Source organism: Dasypus novemcinctus, chromosome 3 (assembly GCF_030445035.2).
Source record: "Dasypus novemcinctus isolate mDasNov1 chromosome 3, mDasNov1.1.hap2, whole genome shotgun sequence".
NCBI lineage: Eukaryota > Metazoa > Chordata > Mammalia > Cingulata > Dasypodidae > Dasypus > Dasypus novemcinctus.
In genome coordinates, this window is record NC_080675.1 from 32,916,798 (window position 1) to 32,943,108 (window position 26,311).

The window sequence follows — 26,311 nt, forward strand, 5'->3', positions numbered from 1 at the left end:
TTAAGCCAAAAATTTCTGGGAAGCTCTCAATTCCTGTTTACTCTAAAACAAATGGGGAAAAAAATATTCAGCTTATTCCTTGAAACTTAGTCGCCAAGGGAGGCTAGGAGTCCATGGCAGGCAAAGAGACTCACACAAATATACACCCAAATATAAAATCACATCTGATAGAGGGAGGTTAACGAAGCACACAAAATCCCAGGGCTGAAAGGAAGTGGAATTAGAACCACAAAAACCAAGAAGACAGTCAACAGTTAAGAAACTCCAGATGTACTCAGTTTATTAAAACTGAACTCAAAACAAATAGGAAGTGGGGGAAGAGACCCACAGCCAATGAAATGAACTTAGCAGGTATTTCACTGAGGCAAAAAAAGTCATTGCTTATTTCACATTGGAACATTCTATTGCCATTAAGTCCAAGAAATTCATAAACTTTCAAAAGGCAATCAGGTAATAAAACAAAAAAGGAAACATTCAGAAAAGTTTTTGTGATTATTTCTAGAACAATGATTTTTACACCAAGGGCTATCAAAAATGTACCCCCACATAAGAGCCAAGTAGATATGGAAAACAAACTTTTATTTATTTCTTTAATCTGACAAGGTTTTTGAAGTTGGAGTTATGCTCCTAGTCCACCCCATCCTCAAATAGTTTGCATTAATTCGAAGATCCATTGGGAAGTCCAGTCTCAGGCCACCAAAAGACAATTAAAACAAGTCCTATTCATTCATTCAGCAGTCCCTGAACATCCTCTAAGAGTGAAAGACACTGCCATGCAATGGAGAGACAGAAACAACGGAGACAATATTGCTGTTCTCAAGGAGCTGCTTCAGTCTGGTGGGGGAGACAGATACCGACAAGGCCATTAGACAATGTGATAGGTGTTACTGCAGCATTATGAACAGAGCCTCGGGAGGCAGAGGGGGCTGGGAAAGGTTGGGGGCTAATTCCAGCCAGAAGAGTTAGGAAAAACTTTAGCAAAGAAGTGATACTTTGGGAAGCGGATGTGGCTCAGGCAATTGGGCTCCCATCTACCATCTAGGAGTTCCAAGATTCGATGCCCAGGGCCTCCTGGTGAAGGCACTCTGGCCCGTGTAGCAAGCTAGCCCACGCAGAGAGCAGCCCCGCATAGGAATGCTGCCCTACGCAGGAGTGCTGGCCCACACAGACAGCTGGTGCAACAAGATGACACAACAAAAAGAGACATAGAGGAGAAACAATAAGAGACACAGCAGACCAGGGAGCTGAGGTAGCACAAGAGAATGATTGCCTCTCTCCCACTCCAGAGGGACCCAGGATGGGTTCCCAGAGCCGCCTAATGAGAATACAAGGAGACACAGAAACACACTCAGTGAATGGACACAGAGAGCAGAAAATGGAAGGAGGGAAGAAAAATAAATAAATAAATAAATAAATCTTTAAAAAAAAAAAAAAAAAGAAGGGATACTTGACTTTTGTCCTGAAAGAATGTCAGTAATCTGTAAGGTAAAGTAATATGACATAGGATAGAGCAGGTACAAAAGCAAAGGGTAAGGAAAGGACTTGGTAGGTACAGAGGAATTGGGAAAGGTTTCATTTGGCAGAAACAGGGTAAGATGGGGGAAGGGGAAACAATGAATATTAAGACTTCAGGGAGATAAGCTCAGAGACTACTGGGAAAGTAGACATGTTCAGAAAAGAATATAATGAACTAGGTGTAGAATACCATGGACACAACAGGGTACTTTGTTAGGCAAGGTTACATGGAAGAGAGACATGTCTGAGCTGAGTCTTGGAAGACAATCAGGCACTTGAAAGGTAGACAAGAGAATTGTTTTCTAACTGGAGAGCAGGACCTATAGGCACAAAAGCATGGAATGCTCAGTGGTCTAGTACAGTATAGTTGTATTAAAAGATATAAAGCAGGAAAAGGAAGTCTAGAAAAGACAGATGTCTAGAAGGAAGTCTAGAAAAGACAGATGAAGCTAGATCCTTTGAGGACTTGAAGGTCATTTCAAGTTTCTATTATACTTTTTAAGGATTAAAAGACATGAACATATTTGCATTTTAAAAATATATCACAACCTCTTCTTTGCCTATATAACTTTAGGTGGTGATTTATCTATCTTCTATCCAGAATCTCAACAATTCCTTTTATTTAGTGCCCCTCAAGTATAGACTGTTATCATAACTCATTAAAGAAACAGAATTATAATGTCAAATTTAAAAAATAATAATTTTTATTGAATACAAATTCAAGGCCAGACACTTCGCCAAGTGCTTCATATGCAGCATTGTCATTTAATCACCACAGTCCTATTACAAAGTAGGGACAATCATTACTGGTTATGGTCATTACTTTTATGGTTGAGGAAATAAGATAGCAACTAACTGAAAATCACAAAGCTATTAAGAGGTGCAAGTGGGTTTCAAACTTAAGTCTGACAGACTCTAAAGCCCATACTCTTCTCGGTTATCCTGCCTCCTAGGAAAGCCAGGACTTTCATATCCTTACCATTTAATATTATTCCACCCTATGTTTCAATTACCATCACCACCCCAACCCACTCCCATCACTGCCCCACTGTGTTTCAAAAACAAGGCCTAACACCTGCTGAAAGCCTGGGTGATTTTTACAGCATGCATACTGGCAGTCCCTAAGGAGTTCATATCTGCGTAGAAAGCAAATTTATGCAGGCATCCTTAGTGCTACAGTCACAGCTGGAGGATCAGTAGGTAACGGGTTTACTGACCCAGTAGTTGTGAACTGTTTATTACTCCTTCTCTAGCAATCAGACTGGAGATGGGGAGGGGGGAAGGAGAGGAAGAAGAAAAAGAGGAGAAAGAAGAAGAGGGGGAGAAAGAGACTAAAACAAAAAGGAGGCGTCATTGGAAAATGGGAGAAAGCACAGACTGGTACCAGCCAGAGCTTTTTGGAACAGTTCCCAGTCTGGCTGCCAAAGAGCTCTGGAATATATTTGTTAAAGCTGGATTTCTGCAGAGTCCATTGCAGACTTTTTCTGATTGTACTTTGACAAAGAGACCCACACTTTTGTTCCAATCCCTGCTTTCCACACAGAAAGCTAGTGCTTAGCCTTCAGGGAACTTCCAACTAAGCCTACCACTGATCCTACCTCTTAGTAGGATCTTCATAAGGCATGTGCGCTTAGAGAGAAATAAAAGTCCATCACATACTTCTTATTCCAGTAATCACTAAGCCTCTCTACTCCAGCACTCCATCCCAATTTTCTAAGACCCTCCTCACAAACTATTAAGCTTCTTGAGTATCCTTACCAAAACAACTACTGCGATGAGGAACAAAGGTCTTACAGGCTGTAGCGATAGCTAGTTCAGCAGAGATTATGGTCTTAATGATCAGGTCTTCTACATGGGCCATCAATGCTGCAAAAGAGCAATAAAACAAAAAAAACATCAAGGAAGAAATACTAAAATGCATGGTTTAAGAGTACTGGATTCCAGTACATAATATAATTATAAATGCATGTATGCTCATTCAAAAAAGTCTCCATATGGCAGTCTTCTGAATGGATGCTATAGGGGCAGGCATATCTATGAACAGGTAGACACAGTCAAGAATGTAGGTCCCAGGGAATGCAAACTTACAACAAACCTACAACAAAAGACAGACATAGAATGGAAAGGAGTCTTACTCCCTTTCTCACTCTTTCCCCATCACCCTTTCCTCCATGGACTGAGATAGGTTCTTCTGGCACACAGTTTCCCACTCTGCTCAAGGGTCAGCACCCAGTGTTCATTGTGATCCAAAGCCCTGTACACAAATTCCACTCTGCTCATTCTTCCACTAACCAAAATGAATGGAGATTAACTTAAAAAAAAAAATGAACTCAGGACCAATAGGGAAACCAACAATTTGTTACTTAAAAAGCTGACAGTATATTTTAGTTTAGCAATTCAACATTCAAGAAGGATTCACAAAGAATGAAAGGAAACAATTATGCCTTCCAAACTAGAAATGAAAAAAGGATTTCAGGGGTCATGGAAAGCCTGCTCCCCATCTTGGAAAGCACAGGAAAAAGTAACACCAAGAACTATTATCCCAGTGGACATCTTCACATCACTATGCAATGACCCCAGGCAAGAGCCAGAGGTAATGCTCCACAAAGAAGAAACATGAATAAAGGAAAAGGCCTGCTACTCACCAGTTGTATCTCTGCCTTCTTGTTTCAGGTACCTAAGCATAGCACTCATGCTCCATTTGTTCCCATAATCCTCCACTTCAGGATCATCACAACTAAAACGAATTAATAGATCAAGGTTAGGTATGGGACCAGGCCTGGCTTTAGAAACAACATTCTTCACACAGAGACATATGGTACTTTTAAATCTATAAAAAAATATTCACCTCGCTGACTTCCACTCACCCACTTTTTCTTGGTCCTCTTTATCATTATCTCTTGGACCAATTTCTTCAATGGAAATGAAAATGCTTATAGCTTGCCTTACTGAGGGGAGAAGGGGAAAATAAGGCAAATTCTTCCTTAACCAAACAATTTTGCATTTTGAAAGCATGGATGACACAAGTGAAAGAATGTAAACATCTTTAAGAAGGGCTATAATAAATTAACAGGTTGAAACATTTGGGAGCACCAACCTAGCCTTTGAGGTAAATGTCACATGAACCTGCAAAACAACCTCTGTACCATTTTCAGAGCAGAACCAAGTCTGGATGGGCTAGCAAGCTAATCTAATGTAGTGTTTTAATGAACTAACCCAGCATGGAATTGCACTTACATCTGAAGCAAGCTCCCTCCTTTCTAGTGGTAGACAAGGTCTTTTTTTAACTTTTTTCATCTCTCCCCACCCCCTCATTGTTTGCACCTGCTATGTCCATTCGTCATCCTTGTTATCGCTTTAGGAGGCACCGGAAACCAAACTCGGTACCTCTGAAATGGGAGGGAGGCACCTAATCACTCGAGCCACCCCCATTCCCTGCCATGATGTGTCTTTCATTGTGTTTTTCTTCTTGTGTCTCTTATTGCAGCATCTTGCTGCATCAGGCCACAGCACCTGCCTGCCACCTCAGCTCACTGTCCTGCTCATCCTATTTTGGTAGGCACTGGAAACCTCTGCTCCCTGCTCTGCTGTCTCTCTCATTGGGCTTTTTTTTCTTTGTGTCTCTTGTGTCAGCTTGCCATGTTTGCCCGTCATGTCAGCTCATCGTCTTCTCCAGGAAACACCAGGAACCAAACCAGGGACCACCCAGGTGGTAGGTGGGAGCTCAATCACTTGAGCCACATCCACTTCCTGACAGGGTATTTTTTTTTTTTTGATACCGTTTTTTTTTTTTGATACCGAAAGGGGAAAGCACTAGAGCAAAAATAAGTCATGAAGAACACCACTGCTATGGCAGCACAAGGGCAGACTCCCAGCAATGCTGTAAGAATCCTGCAATCTGCAACTTGTGTTTTGAAGCTGCCCCTTCACTGCCAAAAACAAAGGAAATGATATTTTCAACCAATTCCTTCCTTCCTTCTCTTCCTTCCCTTTCTTCCCTTCCTTTCCCTCCGTTCCTTTTCTTCCCTCTTTTCTCCTTTTCTTTCTCCCTTCCTCCTTCCCTCTCTTCCTTTCTTCCTTCCTGTCTTTCCTTGGACCTGCCAGACACCTATTTTTAGTCTGAGAGAAAGGAACTGGATTTTTTATTTTTCCACTTAATGGCAAGATTGTCGGGATGAAAGAAAACAGAGCAGAAAGAATATTTCCACACAGGTGGGCTGGTACAGTACTCCCTTCCACTGAATCCTTTTCAGAGATGGCCTCATTTCTTTAATTTTTTGCTGAAATTTTTTCCCTGATCATAGAGACTATACATAGAGCACAGAGAAGAAAATAAAAATCACTTGCCCATAATCCCACCCATAATAGTTAAGCACTATTAATGATTTTAGTATATTCCATCTAGTCTTTTTTTTTTCCTCAGCAGAAATAAACAGCTTTAGATATCTTACATATTCAAACAAGAAGTTAAATGCATACTCTTTGGTAACCTGTTTTTTCCACCTAACAATATGCAGCAAGCACATTCCTATCTCTGATCCTGCATATATCCTTTGTTATTTCCTAAGGTTAAGTTCCTAGAAATGGAACTGCTAGGTCAAAAGGGATGCAAATATTTTTAAAGTTTTTTGCCAAGTGCTAAAATGACCTCATTTCTTAACTTGTAAATAGTTCCACACACCTATTAAATTCCCACCCTTAAGTCAAGTGAAGGAAGACAATGAGGAAGATGAAATTTGTAAAGGCATATTTTGGTAGAAAAAAAGTGGCACTGTATCTGGGCAAGCAGTGGAGCAGCAGCAGCAAATATGCCTCGAAACTATATTAAATGACTCTGACAGTCTGTCAGAAGTTACAGGGACAGAAGGGTAAAGTCATCCTCCAGTGCAAAGTGTCAGCTTTCCACCTATGCCACACCCCCATCTGACCCTGACATCCCCGGTTCCTGTCTCAGTACCTGACATAATCTCCACTCTTCTTATTCACACTGTAGTTGGTCAGGTGCATGAATTGGTTCCGAATGTTCTTGGCTCCTTGATCATATCGCACAGTTGCAAACCTGATAGAAAGGATAGAGACTAAATGCCAGGAGCAGGTTTTCAGGGAAATACAGGCTACAACTGAGATCAATTGATATCACCATAACAAAGGGAGGGCAATATCATTATCTAACAGATACTGATGTGCCTATACAGGGTCAACTACCATGTAAAGTTTTTTATATATAATATCACATGTAATTCAATCTTAAAAGTATGAGGTAAGTATATGTCGAATTTTTAAAATAGAGGTGAAACTAAAATGTGACCTAGAGATTAAATAACTTGCCCCAAATCACACTGACACCAAAACCCATGTTCTTCACCACTATGAGGCGCTGCTTCTCTTAGATATAACCTTAGACCAACAGGAAGAATGAAAAATAAAAACAGAGTTCGTCACAACCTCGGAAACTGTGTATAGGATGCTGTGGATGATGGGCACCAGCTGGTCAACAAACACCTACTGAGTGCCCACACAGCATCTGGTACTGTGGCATTCTGGAAAAAAATAATAAGCAAAAAGGAAAAAAGGACAGCATAGCACTATATAGAGCTCACCCTCACATCCAAAGAAATAACAAAATGATGTACAAAATTCATTTAGAAAATGTCAATAATGGCGGCATTAACAGCAGACAAAGCCTACTCCTGGCAGAGCAGTATAAATATGGGCATAGTGCTGGACACTAATTCCCAGATTTGGGATGCAGGAAAAGAGAGGGATTAAGCATGGAGCCCACTGAAAACAGGGCAGCAATGTGATATCCTGGACTACCGTCAAAAGAAGACCAAAGAATAAAATATATGTGCCTCTGAGATTACTGTGAAGGAAGTAACTTGGAGAAAAGAAAACTTTCCAGTGATGTTCAACATCAACAAAGGCCAGTCAAGCTGAATGGTTATGGTAAATATCAACCCCTGTTTACATACCACTATAACCATATCACCCTTCACTAGAGGGTTTTCCCAAGAGGCACATCCAAGTGTGTGGAAAAAAAAACAAAACTAGAAGGCCACAAGTTTATTTTCATATGATTTATAAATTATTTACATATGCTTACCCAGACTATGATGTCAGCATGAATTTTTACCACATTAAAGGTCAGCATTTAAAAATTTCCTCTTCTCTATTCCTTCTCACCCACCCACTATCTCCGCTCCCTAATTCCCTGTACCAGAAATACACAAGAGCCAAAGAAAGGAAAGTGGGAAAAAAAAAAACGAAACCCTGAAATAAACAAAGATGAGGCCACGAAAAGGGATGTGGACAAAGAAAAAAATGTTGACTAGGCATGTATGGGGAAGGGACAAGAGTCTGAAGAACATTATGTCTAACTTGAAAAGGACCTCAGGCTTTCCAGAAACTTCCAGCAGTTATCACCTAACTTGTAGCCATGTCACTGGATGGTGAGTAAACCGTGACTATATTATATTCTGATTTTCCTCCTACAGAAATGTTCCCTGCAAATGGAACAATCATTCTCTGAATTCTTGTCAAATGCAAAAGGGGCCCATCCTGGCCCCACAGAGGCTGCCTGCCTTGCCCAGACATTACCTCACAATGACATACCTCCTGCCATCCTCTCCCCCAAAAGAATAATGAGTTACAGGGAAGAAAATGGTTCTGCTTCAGAGGAAGAGGCTTTTCATCTCTCCTAAACTCAAGTACCTGATCTAATTTGGACAGCAACCTGAAAAGCCTGGCAAAGGCCTGTTAGTAACTGTAATCTCGTACCAATGCATCTGTGGTTCCTACAGTTCTTGCTTCAGAGGACTGCATCTCTAAAAAATTAGTTTTCTTCTTCCTAAGTCATCCTTTTCTCAAGGGCATTTATGACCATAACCCTAGCAAGGACAAGATTACCAATATCACAGTGGGCTACTATGAAGCATCAGAAGTAGTTAAGAAGTACAGTTAAAGAAAAAAACAATTAGCTTGATGGAAAAGCTCCCACAAAGGACAAAAGTGTGACACTCTTTATTTCACTTAGTCCAATGGAGAAAAGAACACCATGGAGAAGAAAGGTCAGTGAGGCTCTAATGCTTCTCACCAAAATCCGTATTAAATAGACCATATTTCATTTTCTGAATACCAATGTCATCTAATTGTCTAGACCAAAAGTCCCATTAGTTTCAGATCTGGCCTACTAATCAGAGGTTTTGGGTTTTGCTTGTTAACTTAAATTACCTGGCCAATATTTTAAAATCTAATCATACCTTCCTCCCTGTAACCCATTGGCAGCCAGGACCCATGTGAGGAAGGTGGTGGACAGGGTGGGGAGGCAGCTGGGGCCTACACAAGGAATCCATCCAAGCAGGGCAGTGGTCCTGCAGGAGTCCAAGTCCATACAAGGAAGGCACGTGAGCAGGACAGGGGCTGGTAGGACCGGGACATTAGTCACATACAAGAGGCTTGCATATATAAACAAAAATGTTGAAGATAACGGGAAATAGAGTTCTCGCTGTTGGAAAAGAGAGGAATAAACATAGAAACAGAAAAAGCAAGAAAGAACCCTGTAGTTTTGAACAAGTATTGGAAGTATTAGTATGAACTCCTGCTTTTCAATACCTAGAGATAAGAGAAATAAATGTAATTATAAATGTGGGTGTATGTGTGTAAATATGTATAAACATACATATATTCAGCAAAACCACTGAGAAGACTTGAGAGCAGAGACAGAGACACCCCAGGAGCAACGAGCATATCCAGTACCTGGATCTTGATTCCTAAACAACATTCTCCATTAAAAGCAACCAGGGCTCCAGGGCTGGAGCAGAGAAAAAACAAAATGAGCCTGAAACATCTTACACCAGAAAGCACTTAAAGAATGATGGAGACATGTCAAAAGGACAAAAAAGCCAGTCTGAAGGGACTCCCACTGGCAGATCTGGGATAATTTGAGCATCAAAATAAATCATGATAGTAAAGATTATAACGCATTAAATAAAATAGTAATCCTTGAGTCTCCACTGGTATAAATGAGTAAATAAACAGGAAGAAGAGAAAGCTCTTCCTTGGAATAAAATGTCACATAATAAAAGGAAAGGGAATGATGGAATTAGAAAATGTTATTTGGCAACCATCATAGTCATTTGTTCAGGCAAGAAACATAAATAGATGCTAAAATTATTGCATGAAAATGAGATGAGGAATGAGATTTTACATGGTCTCAAAATATCTTCTCATAAAATAGTCATTACAAAGGGGAAGACAAATTTTACAATGGAGGAATCTGGAAGACACTAATCTTAATAAAGTGGTCAAACACCACTGAATAGTCATCATGTGCTATCAGATAGAATGCAGTGAGAAAAACACATCACTTCTGTGGTATTTTGGCCAAAAAAAGCATACCCTTGGTCTAATCATGAGATGATATCAGACAAGCCCAATTAAGGAATATTCTACCAAATGAATGGCCTGTGATCTTCAAAATATTAGAGTCATGAAAGTCAAGTCAAGACTGAGGAACTGTTCCAGACTGAAGAAGACTAGAAAAGACATGACAACCAAATATATTATGTGATCCCTTTGTTACAAAAAAATACTCTTAGAAAAATAGGCAAAATTTGAATGGGGTCTCTAGGCAAAGGATAAACGGCAGTCCTTCATACCATTCTTTCTTATATCTTTCTATAAGTTTTGAAATCACTTCAAAATAAAAAGTCTAAAAAAAATTAAATTTCACAATAAAAATCTAGATTTTTGGCTTCCCTTTAAAAATCAGGAGATATGGCACCACCACTGCCATTAGTGACTTGCCTGCACTAAACAATAGATGCTCCTACGGTGGGGCATGTTCATGCCAGCTCTCAACTATCCACCTGGCCAGTTTCCTTCAGGGAATGTCCTTGTGAGCCCTGATTTAGACCTTCACATATTATCAAATTTCATCCTACTTAGGTCTGAAAGTTTCAACAAAATTTCTTTACTAGCAAAAACCTAAAAGAGATAATTCTCTATTAGGTACCCCAAGACCAAGCATACAAATAATTGTCTTAACACTGAATGAAATTTATACGGGAGTCTTGAATCTCCCTCTAAATGCGATCAAATTTTTAAAACAGCTCTCTGTCATAACCTCGACCTTTAAGCCAAAAAATGGCGGGGGGGGGGGGGGGGGCCGCACTCTATTTTCTTTGCCAAATCTGAAACCCTGAGTACTATTTCTCAGCTTTAATGAATATAGAATATGTGACCAAATTTTACCACACTAGAAACAGATAGGGAATATCTTTGTTTTTCATTGAGATTCAAGACAATGGTAAGAATCTAAAACTCATGTGTGTTTAGATGAAAGAAGGATTTGTATTAGCCATACAGTACGTATTTGATAAATGTTAACTGAATTTGTGCCTGAGTTGCTTGTTCAAGGATCTTTACCAATACAGAATCTAGGAAAGAAAGCATAGAGAATTATGCTTCTGGGGCCATGGAGCTTCCAGGACAGAGAGTGAAATGTCTGGCTCAGGGGCCTCATGGACATGAGTCTAGCCCCTGAGATGTTTATTGAAGGTGAAGCTAATAAATTATGTGCCTCAAGTTTGTCCAACATGATTTATTAGTAGTAGTACAGAAATTTTAAAGCTCTCTTATGCCCCATTCAACAACTATTTCGCTCTTCTAAGACTCTAACACCATAGTCACAGTCTAGATGTATAAGATGGTTAATTTCATGTGTCAGCCTAGCTAGGTTATGGTGTCCAGTTGTTTGGCCAAGCACTGGCCTGCTTGTTACTGTGAGGGTATTTCATAGACAGAATTTGCATCTGTAATAAGTTCACCATATTTACAATCAACAGAGGAGATTGCCCTCAGCAACCTGCAGAATCTCCTCATCCAATCAGTTAGAGGTCTTAAAAGCCAGAACTGAAGATTTCAGAGGCCAAAAGAATTTCTGCCTCAGCTTCAGCACTGGCTCTTGTCAGAATTGCCAGCCAGATCCCCCCGGGAGAATTCAGACTAAGGACCTCAGCACCTTTATCAGAGCTCCCGGCTTGCGGCCTGCCCTAGAGTTTGGACTTGCCAGCCACCATGTTCATGTGAGCCAGTTCCTTTTCATCAGTCTCTTACTGTGTACATATCCTGTTGGTTCTGCTTCTCTAGAGAACCCTGAATAATACAACCTAAGACAGTTAAACCTTCTTTTGGATTGTTGTATCTTCAAACAAACACTCGCTACAAATGTACAAAGAAAAGGGCAGACCAGTCCTGAGGAGCCCCTAGCTGTGGCCCACGGGTTATCCCTCAGCAGGTATGGCCTGGAAGATGAAGAGACAGCACCTCAGGTAGCCTTGAAGGAGCCACTGGGTTTCATCCTGGTCTGACCCAGAAAAATCTTATGGAACAGAACAAGAGGCCCAAAAGCGCTCTGATCTTCTGTCAACCAGCTGCAGCGGAGAGACTGCCAAACTGCTGCAGTGAGTGACTAGGCAGCGCCCTACAGAGCCGTCTGGGAGGGGATTACCAGCCTGATCCCCTGTCTTTAGAGCCAGAAATGACTCAAACTTCACAAACAGCAAGGACCTGCCAAGCAGGGTGACAGCGAGCACTGCAGAGGGTTTTCTCCCCCTTGTTGGTGTCTCTTTGCTCTCGCTGCTGTGGTGGATTCTGGACACTGTGCAGCCTGTGAGGTAATCTGAATTCCTTGGCAACCAGCAAGTACCTGAATTCTTTCAAAACCACAGGAATCCAGCAGAGAAAAGGTAAATATCCCTGTGGAGCCAGTGTTAATTAGCAAGGAAGGCTACTGAAGAAGGAACTGGGGGTGGAGAAGAAAGGAAAGACATTATAAATGCTTCAGGGTCCTTGCTGAACTTCCACTGAATAATATGGCTGAGATGGAAAAAAGGCAGTACCAACTGGGATCGTCCAACTGTCCTCTCTTCCCACCTCTGCAGCATGGGTGGAACTCTCCCAGTTCCCTGGGTAGGCACTTTCATTACCCCCTAGTTGCTAGTGCTACGTATCATTGGGTCTTTGACAGCATATTTGGTTTTCAAGTCAATTTTGTTTTAATTTTTTTAACTTTTTATCTTTCCTGTTTCAGTGAAAATTTGGCTATTAACTCGTCTCAAAAAGGGCCTTGTCAAATCATTTAGACCAATACTGGGTCCATCGAACTGCAAAATCCAGCACAAAGTCTTCTTGGATTGCACCTCTGACAGGAAAAAGGATCTACACCATTTTGGTAGAGAATGGCCCCCCTTTCCAGAAACCGAGTGTCCCCTGCTGGTGCAAAACAGCAATTCAGATGTGAAACTCAAAAAAGGGTGCTATTCTGAGAATCACAAAATGCCAGACCCAAGTAACAGAAAGATAATTTTATTTAAGCACCTCAATATTCTACTCAAATATATGAAAAAGGAAAACAGTGAGAGTTTTCCAAATTCCTATGTTAATAAAAGAAGGACAAATGAAAATATTTATCTATAAAGAAACCCTTTCGGATTTTTTTCTTTAGTAAGTTTAAGAAGATAAAGAATCTACATAAAATACCTGTTCTGCAAAATTACCTTGAAATGAACTTAATCTTTGTGTCACCTAGCATTAATTTAAGGTCCCAAACAGAAGTGATTTGGGGTAAGACCCTTTCTTTCTAAAGAAGGAAACCAATTATATTTGCTTCCAGTTCTGTCTCTTTAGGAAAGATTATGGTTTTCTCATTTAAGCTTTAAAGTAAAATGACCTAATGATCTCATCCCGAACTGATTATCTTCAGTTCTGTCTACATAAGACACACATGACCCAAGATACTAGAAGCTGCAGCTCTGGAGATGCTATAGACTACTGCTGAATGTAATGACACAGTTGAGAGGATTCTGAGGATTAAAAAAGAAGCAAGCGAATGCCGAGATACACAATGAGTTAAGAAACAGGAACTTAGGCACGTTGAAGTCATTGTACACAGAAGGGTCCCTCTCACAAGACTCAGGCAAAGAGCCTGGCATATTTCCAGGAACCACCCTTTTATAAAGCTTTTACATTCACCTAGGCTTTCAGGTAAGCCTAACGAAAGCCCTGAAATTTTGTGGGTTTTGGTCCAATTTGATCTAAAGAAAACTCTATTACCTTTTCTCTAGTAAAGAAGTCTAATTTGTGGTAGGACATAGTCAATTCCCAAACAGTGTGCTGTTTTCTAAGCAATTCTATGAAAAAACATCCACTGATTTTTTTTTTTAACTCAGTTCTGCTAGAGACAAGAGCTACTCAATTTAGTGGATTCTGACTTCTAACACCCAACCAGTAGCCAAAGTACTTTCATATCTCTAGTAAACTGTATATTAAACGTTGGCATTGCTCTCATTTTGTGCTTTGAACAATTCAGGTCTTAAAATTATGCCACATTTTACCAATAGAGAGAGCTATTAATACTGTGGGTTAAATATCTTTGGAATTATTTGAAAAACATACTTGAGAAACAACATTGATCATAACTCTGTTATCTTTTCCCTAGTTAAAAAGTCCCATTTGTGGTTTACCACAAATTCCCAAGTAATGTGCAAGAGATGAAATGGGGTGAGGATGAGGAGAGAGGAGGAAGATGGAGACAATCATGATACACAAGAGGAAAAACTCACACTCTCAAGCAGCCAGAAGTCTCAGATTATAAAACTGAAAATCCCTAGTACTTTACACACCTGAACATAATTAAAGGGATATTATTTTATATTGTTTACCTTCTTTTTGTTCCAGGCCTTTATACCCAGCCCCTTCAAAGTGTGAGAGCATATGTTTCTATAAACATTATAGAAAACTTCTTTCCTATGAACCTGAATAGAGCTAGTAGTCAGTTTGTGTTCAAATGATGAAAAATGTTTTGGTTTTTTCCTTTCTCAGTTTTCACGGAATGAGAGGCCACAACTACAGAGCTCTGGTAGCATCCAGTGTTTCCAGATCTCAACCTCTTAAATCTTCAAGATTATGACAGGCTTACAAATGCTGTCACTGCCACCTAGAGGTGAAGGGAGGACACGGTCCACCCAGCTAGAATCTCTGATCACTGATTCTAGTCACAGAAGACCTCAAAAATTTTAAGTATATGAAATAAAACACCATTCTAAAATAACAAGAGTAGTTGTTAGAGTACAATATATGTGTCAAAGCACCGATACTTAAATAGCCTTCTTCTATTCATGGACTTTCCCATTTTCAAAGTGCATTTTCTAAAATACAGAAACATACAGACCACGATTTAGCTTGTAGTGACTGCTCCCAGATACAAATCACCTCCAGAGTTATTATGCTCTACAACATCAAGGTCGCAATGCCCAAAAGGAACCTCAGGGCAAACCAGTTGGCAAAAAAAAAAAAAGTTAGTTTTGTGGGAGAAAAACCACAAGCACAAGAGAGTTATGTACTTACTTCTAACAATTCAAAGGCTTTATGAAAACACTGTCACCTGTAAAATTCTGTAGATATGGGAAACAAAACCTCAATTATCACTTTAATCTAATTTTTAAAGTAAGTCACATTACCTTAAAACCTAAAAAGCACTTAAAGAAAAATAAAACAAAACAAAAATGTATATACAATCACTATAAAGTATATTATTGCAGGTTTAAAAAAAAAAATAAGTAGCTAAGGCCCATAAATAGCAGAGGTCATGAAACAATTCAGGTCTTAAGCTCTGGCATCAGATCCATGAATTCAAACCCCATTTCCATCACCAACAAGCTGGGGATCTTAGAAAAGTGAGTTAAAGTTTCCTTACTTATCTAAGCCTCAGTTTCATCAACTGAGGATTAAGATAAATGCCTGTTATATAAAAGGTAAATAAATGTGGGGCAAATTATCTTAATACTCTCGGACTTCATAACAACTATCACTACATGAAAACAGGATGTGAACCTGGATCCCTGCTGGAAACATGTATGTTTAAACATGCTTGTTCATAAATGTAGAGATGCAAATGAGACTGTAAAGTAATAAAACAGATTTCTGAATCTGAAGCTCATCTGGGTACATTTGATTTTCCAGAGTTGAAGATAACAAAGATATGGACTGTTTTTAATAAACCCTTTAATGGATCCACTCCAATATATTTTTTTAAGTTTCTTACCTAGCCAATCCTTCTTCATAGAGATAGATGACAAGAGGATCATAAGATGTGACGAGCACATAGAGGCGCACATCAAACTTGAAATCTAGAAATAAACATTTGGGGATTTACAGAAAAATGAAGCTCATGTCTTTCCTGTTACAGATTAAACAGTACCATGTAACAAAGAAATGAGAGAAAGTACAGTGCTCCTCTCTCTATGAAACACATGCTGCCTTCTGAAGATAAATAATTTTACATTATACACATATGCACACATACTATATATAATGCATTTAAATATGAATACAGCTTTTATATATATTTATTACTGTATAACGTATAAAGCACTCTATCTATTTCAGCTTCAAAATAATCTCATGAGAAAGGTAAGGAACCAGCATCATCCCCAGAGCCATAATTGTCATAGTGTAATTTTACACTAGCTTAGAAATACTTACTACGAAAAACCATAAAAAGGTTCAAAAGTATAGCAAGGTGTAGCCCAATCTAGACAAGGGCCTAATCACAACTCACCATCTATGAGCAGGGGGTTGTTAATGTAACGAGAGACCAGGATGTTTTCTTCCAGGGAAATCTGATTTGGCTATTGAGTAAACAGAAAGAATGAAAGGGTAGGAGTCAAAGGAATCCTAAGTTACCATAAGGGAGCAAAGTTCTTAACATTTTAAGAAAAGCTAATGTGAAAATTCTAACCTCTAAGAAAAGTTTTCGTACAAGTTATCCAAATAGTCAATTGGCCACATAACACACCAGTTCCATAGACATACTTGGTATTCAATTACAACAGGGAAAAATTAATTTACAGAGCTCCTCTCACTTACTAGAGCCTAAATGGCTTTAAAGATTTACATATATGCTATTAAAGTTATGTGTCAAGAAAAGAAGAGCTACTTAGAAAATAAATAGCTTTCCTTTTCCCAAATGTAAAATATGATAGAAATTTTAAAACATTACCATTATTCTTAAATGAAGGCTTTCATCAAGCTGTTTAGAGAACATTCCAGCTCTTTCCATAACAGATCCTAGCATTTCCCCTATGAAATTGGATAGGTGATTCCTTGATTTGCTCAAGGGTACTTGCTAAGCAACTGTATGCAAAGACTGAATTAGAGCTTTTAAACATTTTTTCAGTGAAAAAAAAATTGTTTATACAATAATTCCAAATACTGTGGGACACTGTATAAGGTACTGGGGATACAGTGATGAAGAAAAGAGTTACAAACCCTGCCTTCATCAGGCTTCAAATTTAGCAGCTCCTGCTCCCGGACTTTAAATTGTAGGTAAAGGGAGAGCAAAACATATCTTTTTAAAGAACACTGGGCAGCATATCTGCAAATGCAAGATGTCAGATTGCAGACTGTAAGCACAGACTGGTCAGGTGGGACCAGCCAGGGAAGGTTTGTCCTGGAAGAGTAGGAGCAGTAGCCAGTGTTGAAAGGTCCCAAACACATGGTGGAAAGGAAAAGTGGCATGTTGGGGAAGATGGCATGCACAAAGTTCAGCGGAGAAGAGGGTAGGCAGATTCACTGACCTGGAGCTAAAAGACTGAGGTGTGAAATAATGAACGATGTGGTTAGAAAACTAGGAGAAAGGCACTCCACTGGCAAAGGGACTGGAACCCCTGGAAAAGGAGTTTAGATTTAAGATAGTGGGAAGCTGGAGGCTATTATGGTTTCTTGATTAAGTAGTAGGAATAAAATATATTAACAGAATCACTCTATGTGAGATGAGATTAAAAACAGGGAAATCAGGGCATGTGTGTAGCTCAGTGGTTGAGAGCCTGCTTCCCACATATGAGGTCCCAGGTTCAATTCCCAGTACCTCCTTAAAAAAAAGAGAGAAATCAGCTGGAAATGACTACAATACAGATAGGACAAAAGGAATCCAAAAGGGATGTGGTAGCAAAAATAATTTTGACAAGAGCTACAGTAGCAGTGACAGAAGTAACTATTAACATTTGCAGAAACAGCAATTCAAATTTAATAATTTGGCACTTCTTATGTGCCAAGCACTGTTCTAAGTATTATTCTATCCCATCCTTACTCAACCCCATGAGGTAGGTATAGCACCATCCACATTTCATGGGTGAAGAAAAAGTCAAGCGAGAGTAAGGACCTGCTCAAAGTTACACAGCTACTAAACGATTGAGCAGCATTCAAACCCAGGCAGTCGGCCTCAGAGGCTTAACTCATAAAAACTATTCACACCTTTGCCCAATATTCTGACCTAAAATAATTGCCCCTCAAATTCAAAAGTTTATCTTCGTAACAATGCTGTTGCTACCTCAAATTCTACAGTTGTTCATAAAATCAGGATAATTCTATGGCCTGTAACGTTATACACAAGCATGATGAGAACCTCCAGGGTCAGGGTAATGAGATTCCCCTCAATTTCCCCATGCTGCTATCTCAAAATCAGAATACAACGTTCACATCTCGATGCTCGTATGGACATTATGACACCAGTACTGATTTATACCCTAATCAACTCAATCACCCATACCATTTCCTGCCTCCCCTACAGCTCGATGAGTTTCTCACAAATATTATCTCCATTTTGAGCCAGCTTAGCATATAAGAATTGATGCAATCACAGCACAAAGCAGTAAGCTGCAGATTGCATTTCCAAACTTAAATTTAACCAATTGTGGCTCTTTTCCTGTTGAGTATACCTATGAACTACACTGGATATATAACAACCCAACTTTCCCCATATCAGATCTTCATTCCATGGTAGTGATCTTCATTCCATGACACATCTAATGTCGATGCCCAATTCCTCTCAACCCTTTCTCACTATACACAGTTATCCTTCGAGTTATATATAACATAGTCCCTCAAAACTATTTAGGTAACTAACATTTGTTCAACAGTCAGGATCTTTCATTTCTATCTGCACTAGAAAATAAATTATAAATTTGTAGATGAAAAAGATGGTCTGGGTATAGTTTCTTTGTATAGTGTTCTACGCTGATGCGCAACTAATAAAGGCCCTTTCATAACTAACTACAAACCTCTTTCCTTTTCCTCAATCCCCAATTAATTCATTTTAGATTATCTCAATTCCAAGAACAAGTTCCTTTCCAAAGTACCCTGAAACAGAAATCTGAACTGCTAAAAATTGAAAACACATTTTTCTACTGAGACCTTAAGAGTAAAGCCCCTGATATCTGTTAATTTATTTTAAGACAGAATGGCATAGTGGGTAAGAGTGTATGCTCTACAAGGTACAAATCAAATAAATAAATAAACAAATAAACAAACAAACAAATGACCCAAAAAAGAGTGTATGCTCTGGAATCAGCTAGACCTGAGTAAACAGTCTTGACTCTACCACTTAACATTATCACTAGAGCTGATCAAATGAGATATCATTTGAAAGGCACAATGGTATTAAAAGCTAAAGAAATGTGAGCTATTATTATCATTGCAAACTCAATAGTATTTATGTGATTCTAACTACCCAGTTCTCCAACTCAACAGCATTCACAGCATGCCACCTGTCATTCTACTCAGAGCAGTACAAGGAGTGGAGAACAGCAAAATTAAGAGAGTCCCTATGACTCAAAAGGGTTTATTTAAGGAGTAACAGCACAGAGTAGGCACTCCCTAAATAATTGTTGAACAATGAGAAAAATAGAGAGTAAAAGACAGAGTTATATAAACAAGTAGAAACAACAGAACTGTTCAGAATTCTATTCACAAACAGGAGTGGACAGAGTGATGTAATACTCTCCATGCTTCAAAATCTTAGGAAAACTATTAATACTGTATTTACCAGGGATAATGCATGAGACAAGGATGACTAAATTTGACTTCCACAATCAAATTCATATCTTAATCAGAAAACAACAGATCTTTCCTCTCCTCTTTTTGAACATACATAAATTGGGAAAACATGGCATTTAGTCATGGTTACTGAAGGAGCTAGAGCAAACACAGCTCTGTCCCTTTCTGCCGTATTTCTATAGTAAGAGCACATCATTAAGCGACCATGTCGCCAACTTCGGTAGGAGCTCCCACTTCTCACTTCAGTATTACATAAACATAATGCTTTTTCTGTCCTTCGCCCTGTTCCTGTAATGGTAAAAGCTGCTATTTGCAGATATTTTCCAAAAGATTATGCCTGTTATAGGGAATTTTTAATAAGAGGCCCTCTCATTCCAGTGGGAACACCAGGAAGGACGTTACCATTGGGTCTCTCTTACCTAATCCCACCTGTCCCCAGCCCCCGTCGCCACAGGCCCTCACACACAACCACTACTTCTGCTTACAGACCTTCTGCCTCAGCAGCCCCTCTCCCTCCCCCTCAATCTAAAAGGAAAGCAGGCAGCAGCCTTGGAAAGAGTTACTTCATCCAGTTGGCTAATGGGTCACATATTCCATGGGAAAGGATCCAGGTATGGAAAAGAGGGGATGGCTGGGCCTTCTGTGGAAGGAAAGAGAAAAGAGAACTAACTACAAAGTTTGCAGCGCTGGGTAAAAGGTAATAAAATTCTACTTTGGGGGTGAAACAGGAATATTTTCCCATGATGTCCACATGTCACCAGCTCTCCTCATGCCTGCTGGCATCTTCCCAGGCTTCTGTCTGGCACCTCTACCAAATACCTAAAAGAATCAGACTCATTCCAGTGCTTCAAGAAGGGGTAAGGGAGAGGCAAAGGATCTGCCAAGTACTTTGATCTATGCAGGGGGTCTCTAGGGATTCAGCCCAAGGAGAGGTGGGAGGGAGGAAGAGACTCTTGCATAGCCTGCCAAACACATTCTCTAGAGACATGTCACCCTTTATGAGGCTCCTCAAGCCAGGGACGAGTTAGAGCACAGGGTTCTCAGCCTCACCAAGGAAAGTTTAGTTTCTATTCTTTATGGTATTGGTTTTATTTTAAAAACAAAAACAAAAACCTTTATTTCAATTTCAAAACACAAAACAAAAGGCAGCTCATAAGACAAAAAAAAAAAGATAAGAAATGAAAGAGGCAGCTCAACAACTTATGGAAGTATCACTTAAAAACTCCTGTCTAGGCACATCTATCTTATTTAATCCTAAAAACAAACCCAATTCTTTCTCCAGAGTTCTGAAAGATGAATAAATGAGCACATGTTAGTTCAATGACATGATGAAGATATCCTTGCTAATGAAAATGAAAAAAATGCTTGATTATATTTGCATCTCAAAACCAAGTCCCATTCTTTTTTTTTTACATTTAGCATTAATATAGCACTTTTCTTTGTCTTTGCTACAAAAATACTACAATGTTATTGTTAACTATAGTCTGTATGTTACATTGGTTATATTTTCCCCATGGATTACCTTATTCTTAGCATCTTTTAATAGAGGAACATTCTTCTATTTGTATTATTAATCACAATCCTCACCCAACACCAAAGTCATTATATCGAACAATCCCTAGATTATCTGCTAGCTGTCTTTCAATTAACATTAACCTCCCTAAACTACCCCTTTCAGCCACAATCACACTTACAAATCAGCAGTGTTAATTATGTTATAATGTGTTACCATCAGCTCTATCCATTTCCACATATTTACAATCAAACTTAATAAACATTCTACATACATTCAGTATCAGCTCACCCTTCACAAGCTACATTCTATCTCCTGCTAACCACAACAAAGTCACTAGAACTAATAGATGATTTCAGCAAAGTGGTGGGACACAAGATCAAATACTCAAAATCAATGCATAAACTCAGGGAGACATAAAAAAAAAAAAAAACCTCCACCTACAATAGCAACTAAACATTAAATATTTGGTAATAAACTTAACGAAGGACATAAAGGACCTGAATTCAGAAAACGACAAATCAGTGTCAAAAGAAACCAAAGACCCAAACAAATGGAAGGACACTGTGTTCATGGACACAAGATCAAATACTCAAAATCAATGCATAAACTCAGGGAGACATAAAAAAAAAAAAACTCCACCTACAATAGCAACTAAACATTGAATATTTGGTAATAAACTTAACCAAGGACATAAAGGACCTGAATTCAGAAAACGACAAATCAGTGCCAAAAGAAACCAAAGACCCAAACAAATGGAAGGACACTGTGTTCATGGACACAAGATCAAATATTCAAAATCAATGCATAAACTCAGGGAGACATAAAAAAAAAACTCCACCTACAATAGCAGCTAAACATTGAATATTTGGTAATAAACTTAACCAAGGACATAAAGGACCTGAATTCAGAAAACGACAAATCAGTGCCAAAATAAACCAAAGACCCAAACAAATGGAAGGACACTGTGTTCATGGATTGGAAGACCAAACATCATCAAAATTCTACCCAAACCATTCACAGATTCAACACAATCTCAACAAATATTCCAACAGCCTCCTTTGCAGAACGGGAAAAACCAATCATCAGGTTTATCCGGAAGGGTAAAGGTCCCCAAAGAGCCAAAAATATTTTTAAAAAGAATGAAGTTGGAGTACTCCCACCTCCTGACCTTAAAGCACACAACTTAGCCAAGCTGGTAAAAATAGTACGGCACCAGCCAAAAGACAGACAGACCAACCAAGCAAATCAAATAGAGTCCAGAAACAGACCCTCATATCCACGGTCAAATGATTAAAACCAGGTGACTATAGAGGTGAGAGTCCACCCCTGGGCTCTCAACTCTATCCCACTGTTTGATGTGTTTATTTCTACGCCAACACCATGATGCCTTGACCACTGTAGCTTTGCAATATGTTTAAAGGTCAGGCAGTGAAATTCCTCCCACATCATTCTTTTTTAGAATGCTTTTGGCTATTTGGATGTACCTTCCCCTCCAAATGAATGTGGCAATTGCCCTCTCCGTCTCTGCAAAGTAGGCAGTTGGAATTTTGCTGAGCACTGCACTGACTCTACAAATCCGTTTGGGCAGGATCGACAGCTCCATGATACCTAGTCTTCCAATCCATTAACACAGAATGATCCTCCACCCATTCAGGTCCTCACTGATTTCCCCTAGCACTGTCCTGCAGTCCTCTGCATATAGGCCCTGTATTTCCTTGGTTAAATAAATTACTAAGTATTTGAGTCTTTTTGTTGCCAATGTAAATAGAATTCTCTACCTGATCTCCTACTCAGATTGTTCAAAACTAGTGTACAGAAACATGACTGATTTTTGCGTGTTGATCTTGTATCCTGCCACCTTGCTGAATGTATCCATTAACTCAAGTAGCAATGTCAAAGACATTTCAGAATTTTCTAAATATAGCAGGGGTTTTTTAACTTCTTTGTTCCATAGACCCCTTTGCTAATCAGGTGAAAACCACAGACCTCTTAATAAGTATACACTAAACAATGTATTATTAATAAATATATCATACCCATACCAGCACGTCCCATAAGAATGCTTTTTTGAATTTCACTTCAAGTTCATGGACCCCTTGTTAAGAACTCATGTCATTGTGAGCAACAGTGAAAGTTTTACTTCCTCTTTTCCTATTTGGATGACTTCTACTTTTTTTTTTTTTTTCCTTGTCTAATTTGCTCTAGCTAGAACTTTTAGTACAATGTTGAATAACACTGGTGACAGTGGGCATTCTTGTCTTGTTCCCAATCTTAGAGGGGAAGTTTTCAACCTTTCCCCATTGAGTATTATGTTGCCTATGGGTTTTTCATATATGCCTTTTATCATAATGAGGAATTTTCATTCTATGTTTCAAAATGTTTTTATCAAAAAAGGATGCTGGATTTTGTCAAATGCCTTTTCTGCATCGATTGAGATGATCATGTGGGTTTTTTTCCTTCAATTTGTTAATGTGGTATATTACATTAGTTTATTGTCTTATGCTGAACCACCCTTGCATACCAGGAATAAATCCCACTTGGTCATGATGTATAAGCTGTTATCTGGCATTAGTATTAGGGCGATGTTGGCTTCATAAAACATGTTCGGTAATTTTCCCTTCTTCAATTTTTCGGAAGAGTTTAAAGAGGATTGGGGGAAGCACACTTGGCCCAATGGATAGGGCATCCGCCTACCATATGGGAGGTCCACGGTTCAAAACCCAGGCCTCCTTGACCCATGTGGAGCTGGCCCATGTGCAGTGCTGATGCACGCAAGGATTGCCGTGCCATGCAGGGGTGTCCCCCGCATAGAGGAGCCCCACACCCAAGGAGTACGCCCCGTAAGGAGAGCCGCCCAGCGCGAAAGAAAAAGTTCAGCCTACCCAGGAATGGCACTGAACACACGGAGAGCTGACACAAGACGACACAACAAAGAGAAACACAGATTCCTGGTGCTGCTAGTAAGGATAGAAGCAGTCACAGAAGAGCATGCAGCGAATGGACACAGAGAACAGACAACTGGAGGGGGGGAGGAGAGGAGAGAAATAAATAAAAAATAAATAAATAAAGAGGATTGGTGTTAATTCTTCTCGAAATGCTTGGAAGAATTCACCTGTGAAGTCATCTGGTCCAGGAATTCTCTTTGTTGGGTGATGTTTGTAGACCAATTCAATCTCTTTAACTGTGATTGGTTTGTTAAATTCTTGTATTTCTTGTAGCAGCAGTGTAGGTTCTTTGTGTATTTCTAGGATTTGTCCATTTCATCTCAGTTGTCTAGTTTGTTGGCATACAGTTTCTCTTAATATCCCCTTATGATCCTTTTTATTTCTGTGGGGTTAGTTGCCACTTTCATACCTGATTTTATTTATTGGCATCTTCTCTCTTTTCTTTATTAGTCTAGCTAGGGGGTTGTCAATTTTATTGCTCTTCTCAAAGAACCAGATTTTGGTTTTATTGATTTTGTCTATTTTATTTTTGTTCTTAATTTATTTCAGCTCTAATCTTTAGTATTTCTTTCCTTCTGCTAGCTTTGGTAATGGTTTACTGTTCTTTTTCCAGTTTCTCCAGTTGTTCAGTTAGATCTTTGAGTTTAGCTCTTTCTTTTTTTAATATAGGCATTCAGTGCTATAAATTTCCCTCTCAGGAGTGCCTTGTAGCACATAAGTTTTGATAAGTTGTGTTCTCATTTTCATTCATCTCAATCTATTTACTAATATCACCTGCAATTTCTTCTTTGACTTATTGATTGGATTTAGGTGTGTGTTGTTCAGCCTCCACACATTGGCAAATTTACCTCTTTACTGTCTATTACTGATTTCTAGTTTTATTCCATTATTATCTGAGAAGGTGCTTTTATATTTATTTTCAATCTTTTTATATTTATTGAGAGCTGTCTTGTGACCTAACATGTGGTCTATCCTGGAGAAAAATCGATGGACACTTGAGAAGAATGTATAACCCGCTGAGTTTGGGTGCAATCTTCTGTTTATGTCTGTAAGGTCTAGCTTACTTATGTTATTTTTCAAGTTCTCTGTTTCCTTGTTGTCTTCTGTCTAGTTGTTTTATCTGATGATGTAAGTGGTTTGTTGAAGTCCCCAACTATTATTGTAAAGATGTCTATTTCTTCCTTCAGTTTTGCCAGTTTCTTATGTATTTGGGGGCATCTTGGTTAGATGCATAGATATTTATGACTGTTACTTCTTTCTGGTGGATTGTCCCTTTTATTAATACCTATATATAATGGTCCTCTCTATCTCTTAAAAATTTTTTGCATTTAAAGTCTATTTTGGCCAATATTAGTATAGCTACCTCTGCTCTTTTCTGGTTACTATCTGCATGGAGTATCTTTTTTCAACCTTTAATTTTCAGCGAGTATCCGTGGGTCTAAGGTGAGTTTCTTATAGGCAGCATATGATTGGTTCATGGTTTTTTTAATCCATTCTATCAGCCTATATCTTTTGATTGGGGATTTTAATCCATTCACATTACTATAAATACATTATTTACTTCCACCATTTTATTCTTTGGTTTTCATATGTAATATCTTATTTTTGTCTATCTTTTTACTCTTTTGGTTATCCTTTCTGCTATCTTTCTTCTGTACTCTCCTCCTAGCCTCTCTCTCCTGTCTTTTTCTTGCAGGCTCTCAGTCTTTAATATTTTCTGCAAAGGTAGATTCTTCTTTTATGAACTCTCTTAGTTTCTGTTTGTGAATGTTTTAAACTCAAGTTCATATTTGAATGACAATTTTGCCAGATAAAAAATTCTTGGCTGGCAGTTTTCCTTTTTCAGTATCCTAATTATATCATACCACTGTCTTCTTGCCTCCATGGTTTCTGATGCAAAATCTACTCTAAATCTTACTGGATGTCCCTTATAGGTGATGGTTTCCTTCTCCCATGCTGCTCTCAGAATTTTCTCTTTATCTTTAATGTCTGACATTCTGAGTAGTATCTTTAAGTAGGTCTACTTGCATTTATTCTGATTAGAGTACACCACACTTCTTGGACATGTAAGTTCATTGCTTTCATAAGAGTTGGAAAATTTTCAGCAATTATTTCCTCAAATACTCTTTCTGCCCTTTTTCCCTTTTCTTCTCCTATGGACCTCCCAGGGCACGTATGTTGCTGCATTTCAAGTAATCACTCAACTCCCTGTTACCATTCAAAAATTGAGTCCCTGCTCAATTTTTTCCATTCTTTTCACTCTTCGACCTCAGCTGTTCTGTCTTCTGTCTCATTATTTCTTCTATCATTTCAAGTCTGTTGTATGCCTCTAACATCTCACCTATTGTGTCTTTCATTCCGATGAGCACTGTTACTTGATGTTTTTAATTTATCCCCCCCCTCCAAAATGGTCTTCTTTGTCTGCTCATTGTTTGCTCGC

The 26,311-nt window shown here is 38.9% G+C and overlaps 1 protein-coding gene across 50 annotated transcripts in view; it reads right to left on the reverse strand.

Moving 5' to 3' along the window:
* The window catches only part of TTLL5 (tubulin tyrosine ligase like 5), a 349,192-nt gene that overhangs the window by 269,991 nt on the left and 52,890 nt on the right, over positions 1-26,311 (reverse strand). For all 50 annotated transcript variants that reach the window (XR_011648300.1, XM_058293031.2, XM_071213776.1 and 47 more), the window contains 5 exons: positions 16,136-16,205; positions 15,620-15,704; positions 6,473-6,574; positions 4,161-4,252; positions 3,274-3,381 (listed from right to left, as the gene is read on the reverse strand). Coding sequence is in view for 49 of the 50 variants with exons in the window: in XM_058293031.2 (XP_058149014.1) it covers positions 3,274-3,381; positions 4,161-4,252; positions 6,473-6,574; positions 15,620-15,704; positions 16,136-16,205 (457 nt within the window). In the remaining variant the exon portion in view is untranslated. The remainder of the gene's footprint in view (positions 1-3,273; positions 3,382-4,160; positions 4,253-6,472; positions 6,575-15,619; positions 15,705-16,135; positions 16,206-26,311) is intronic.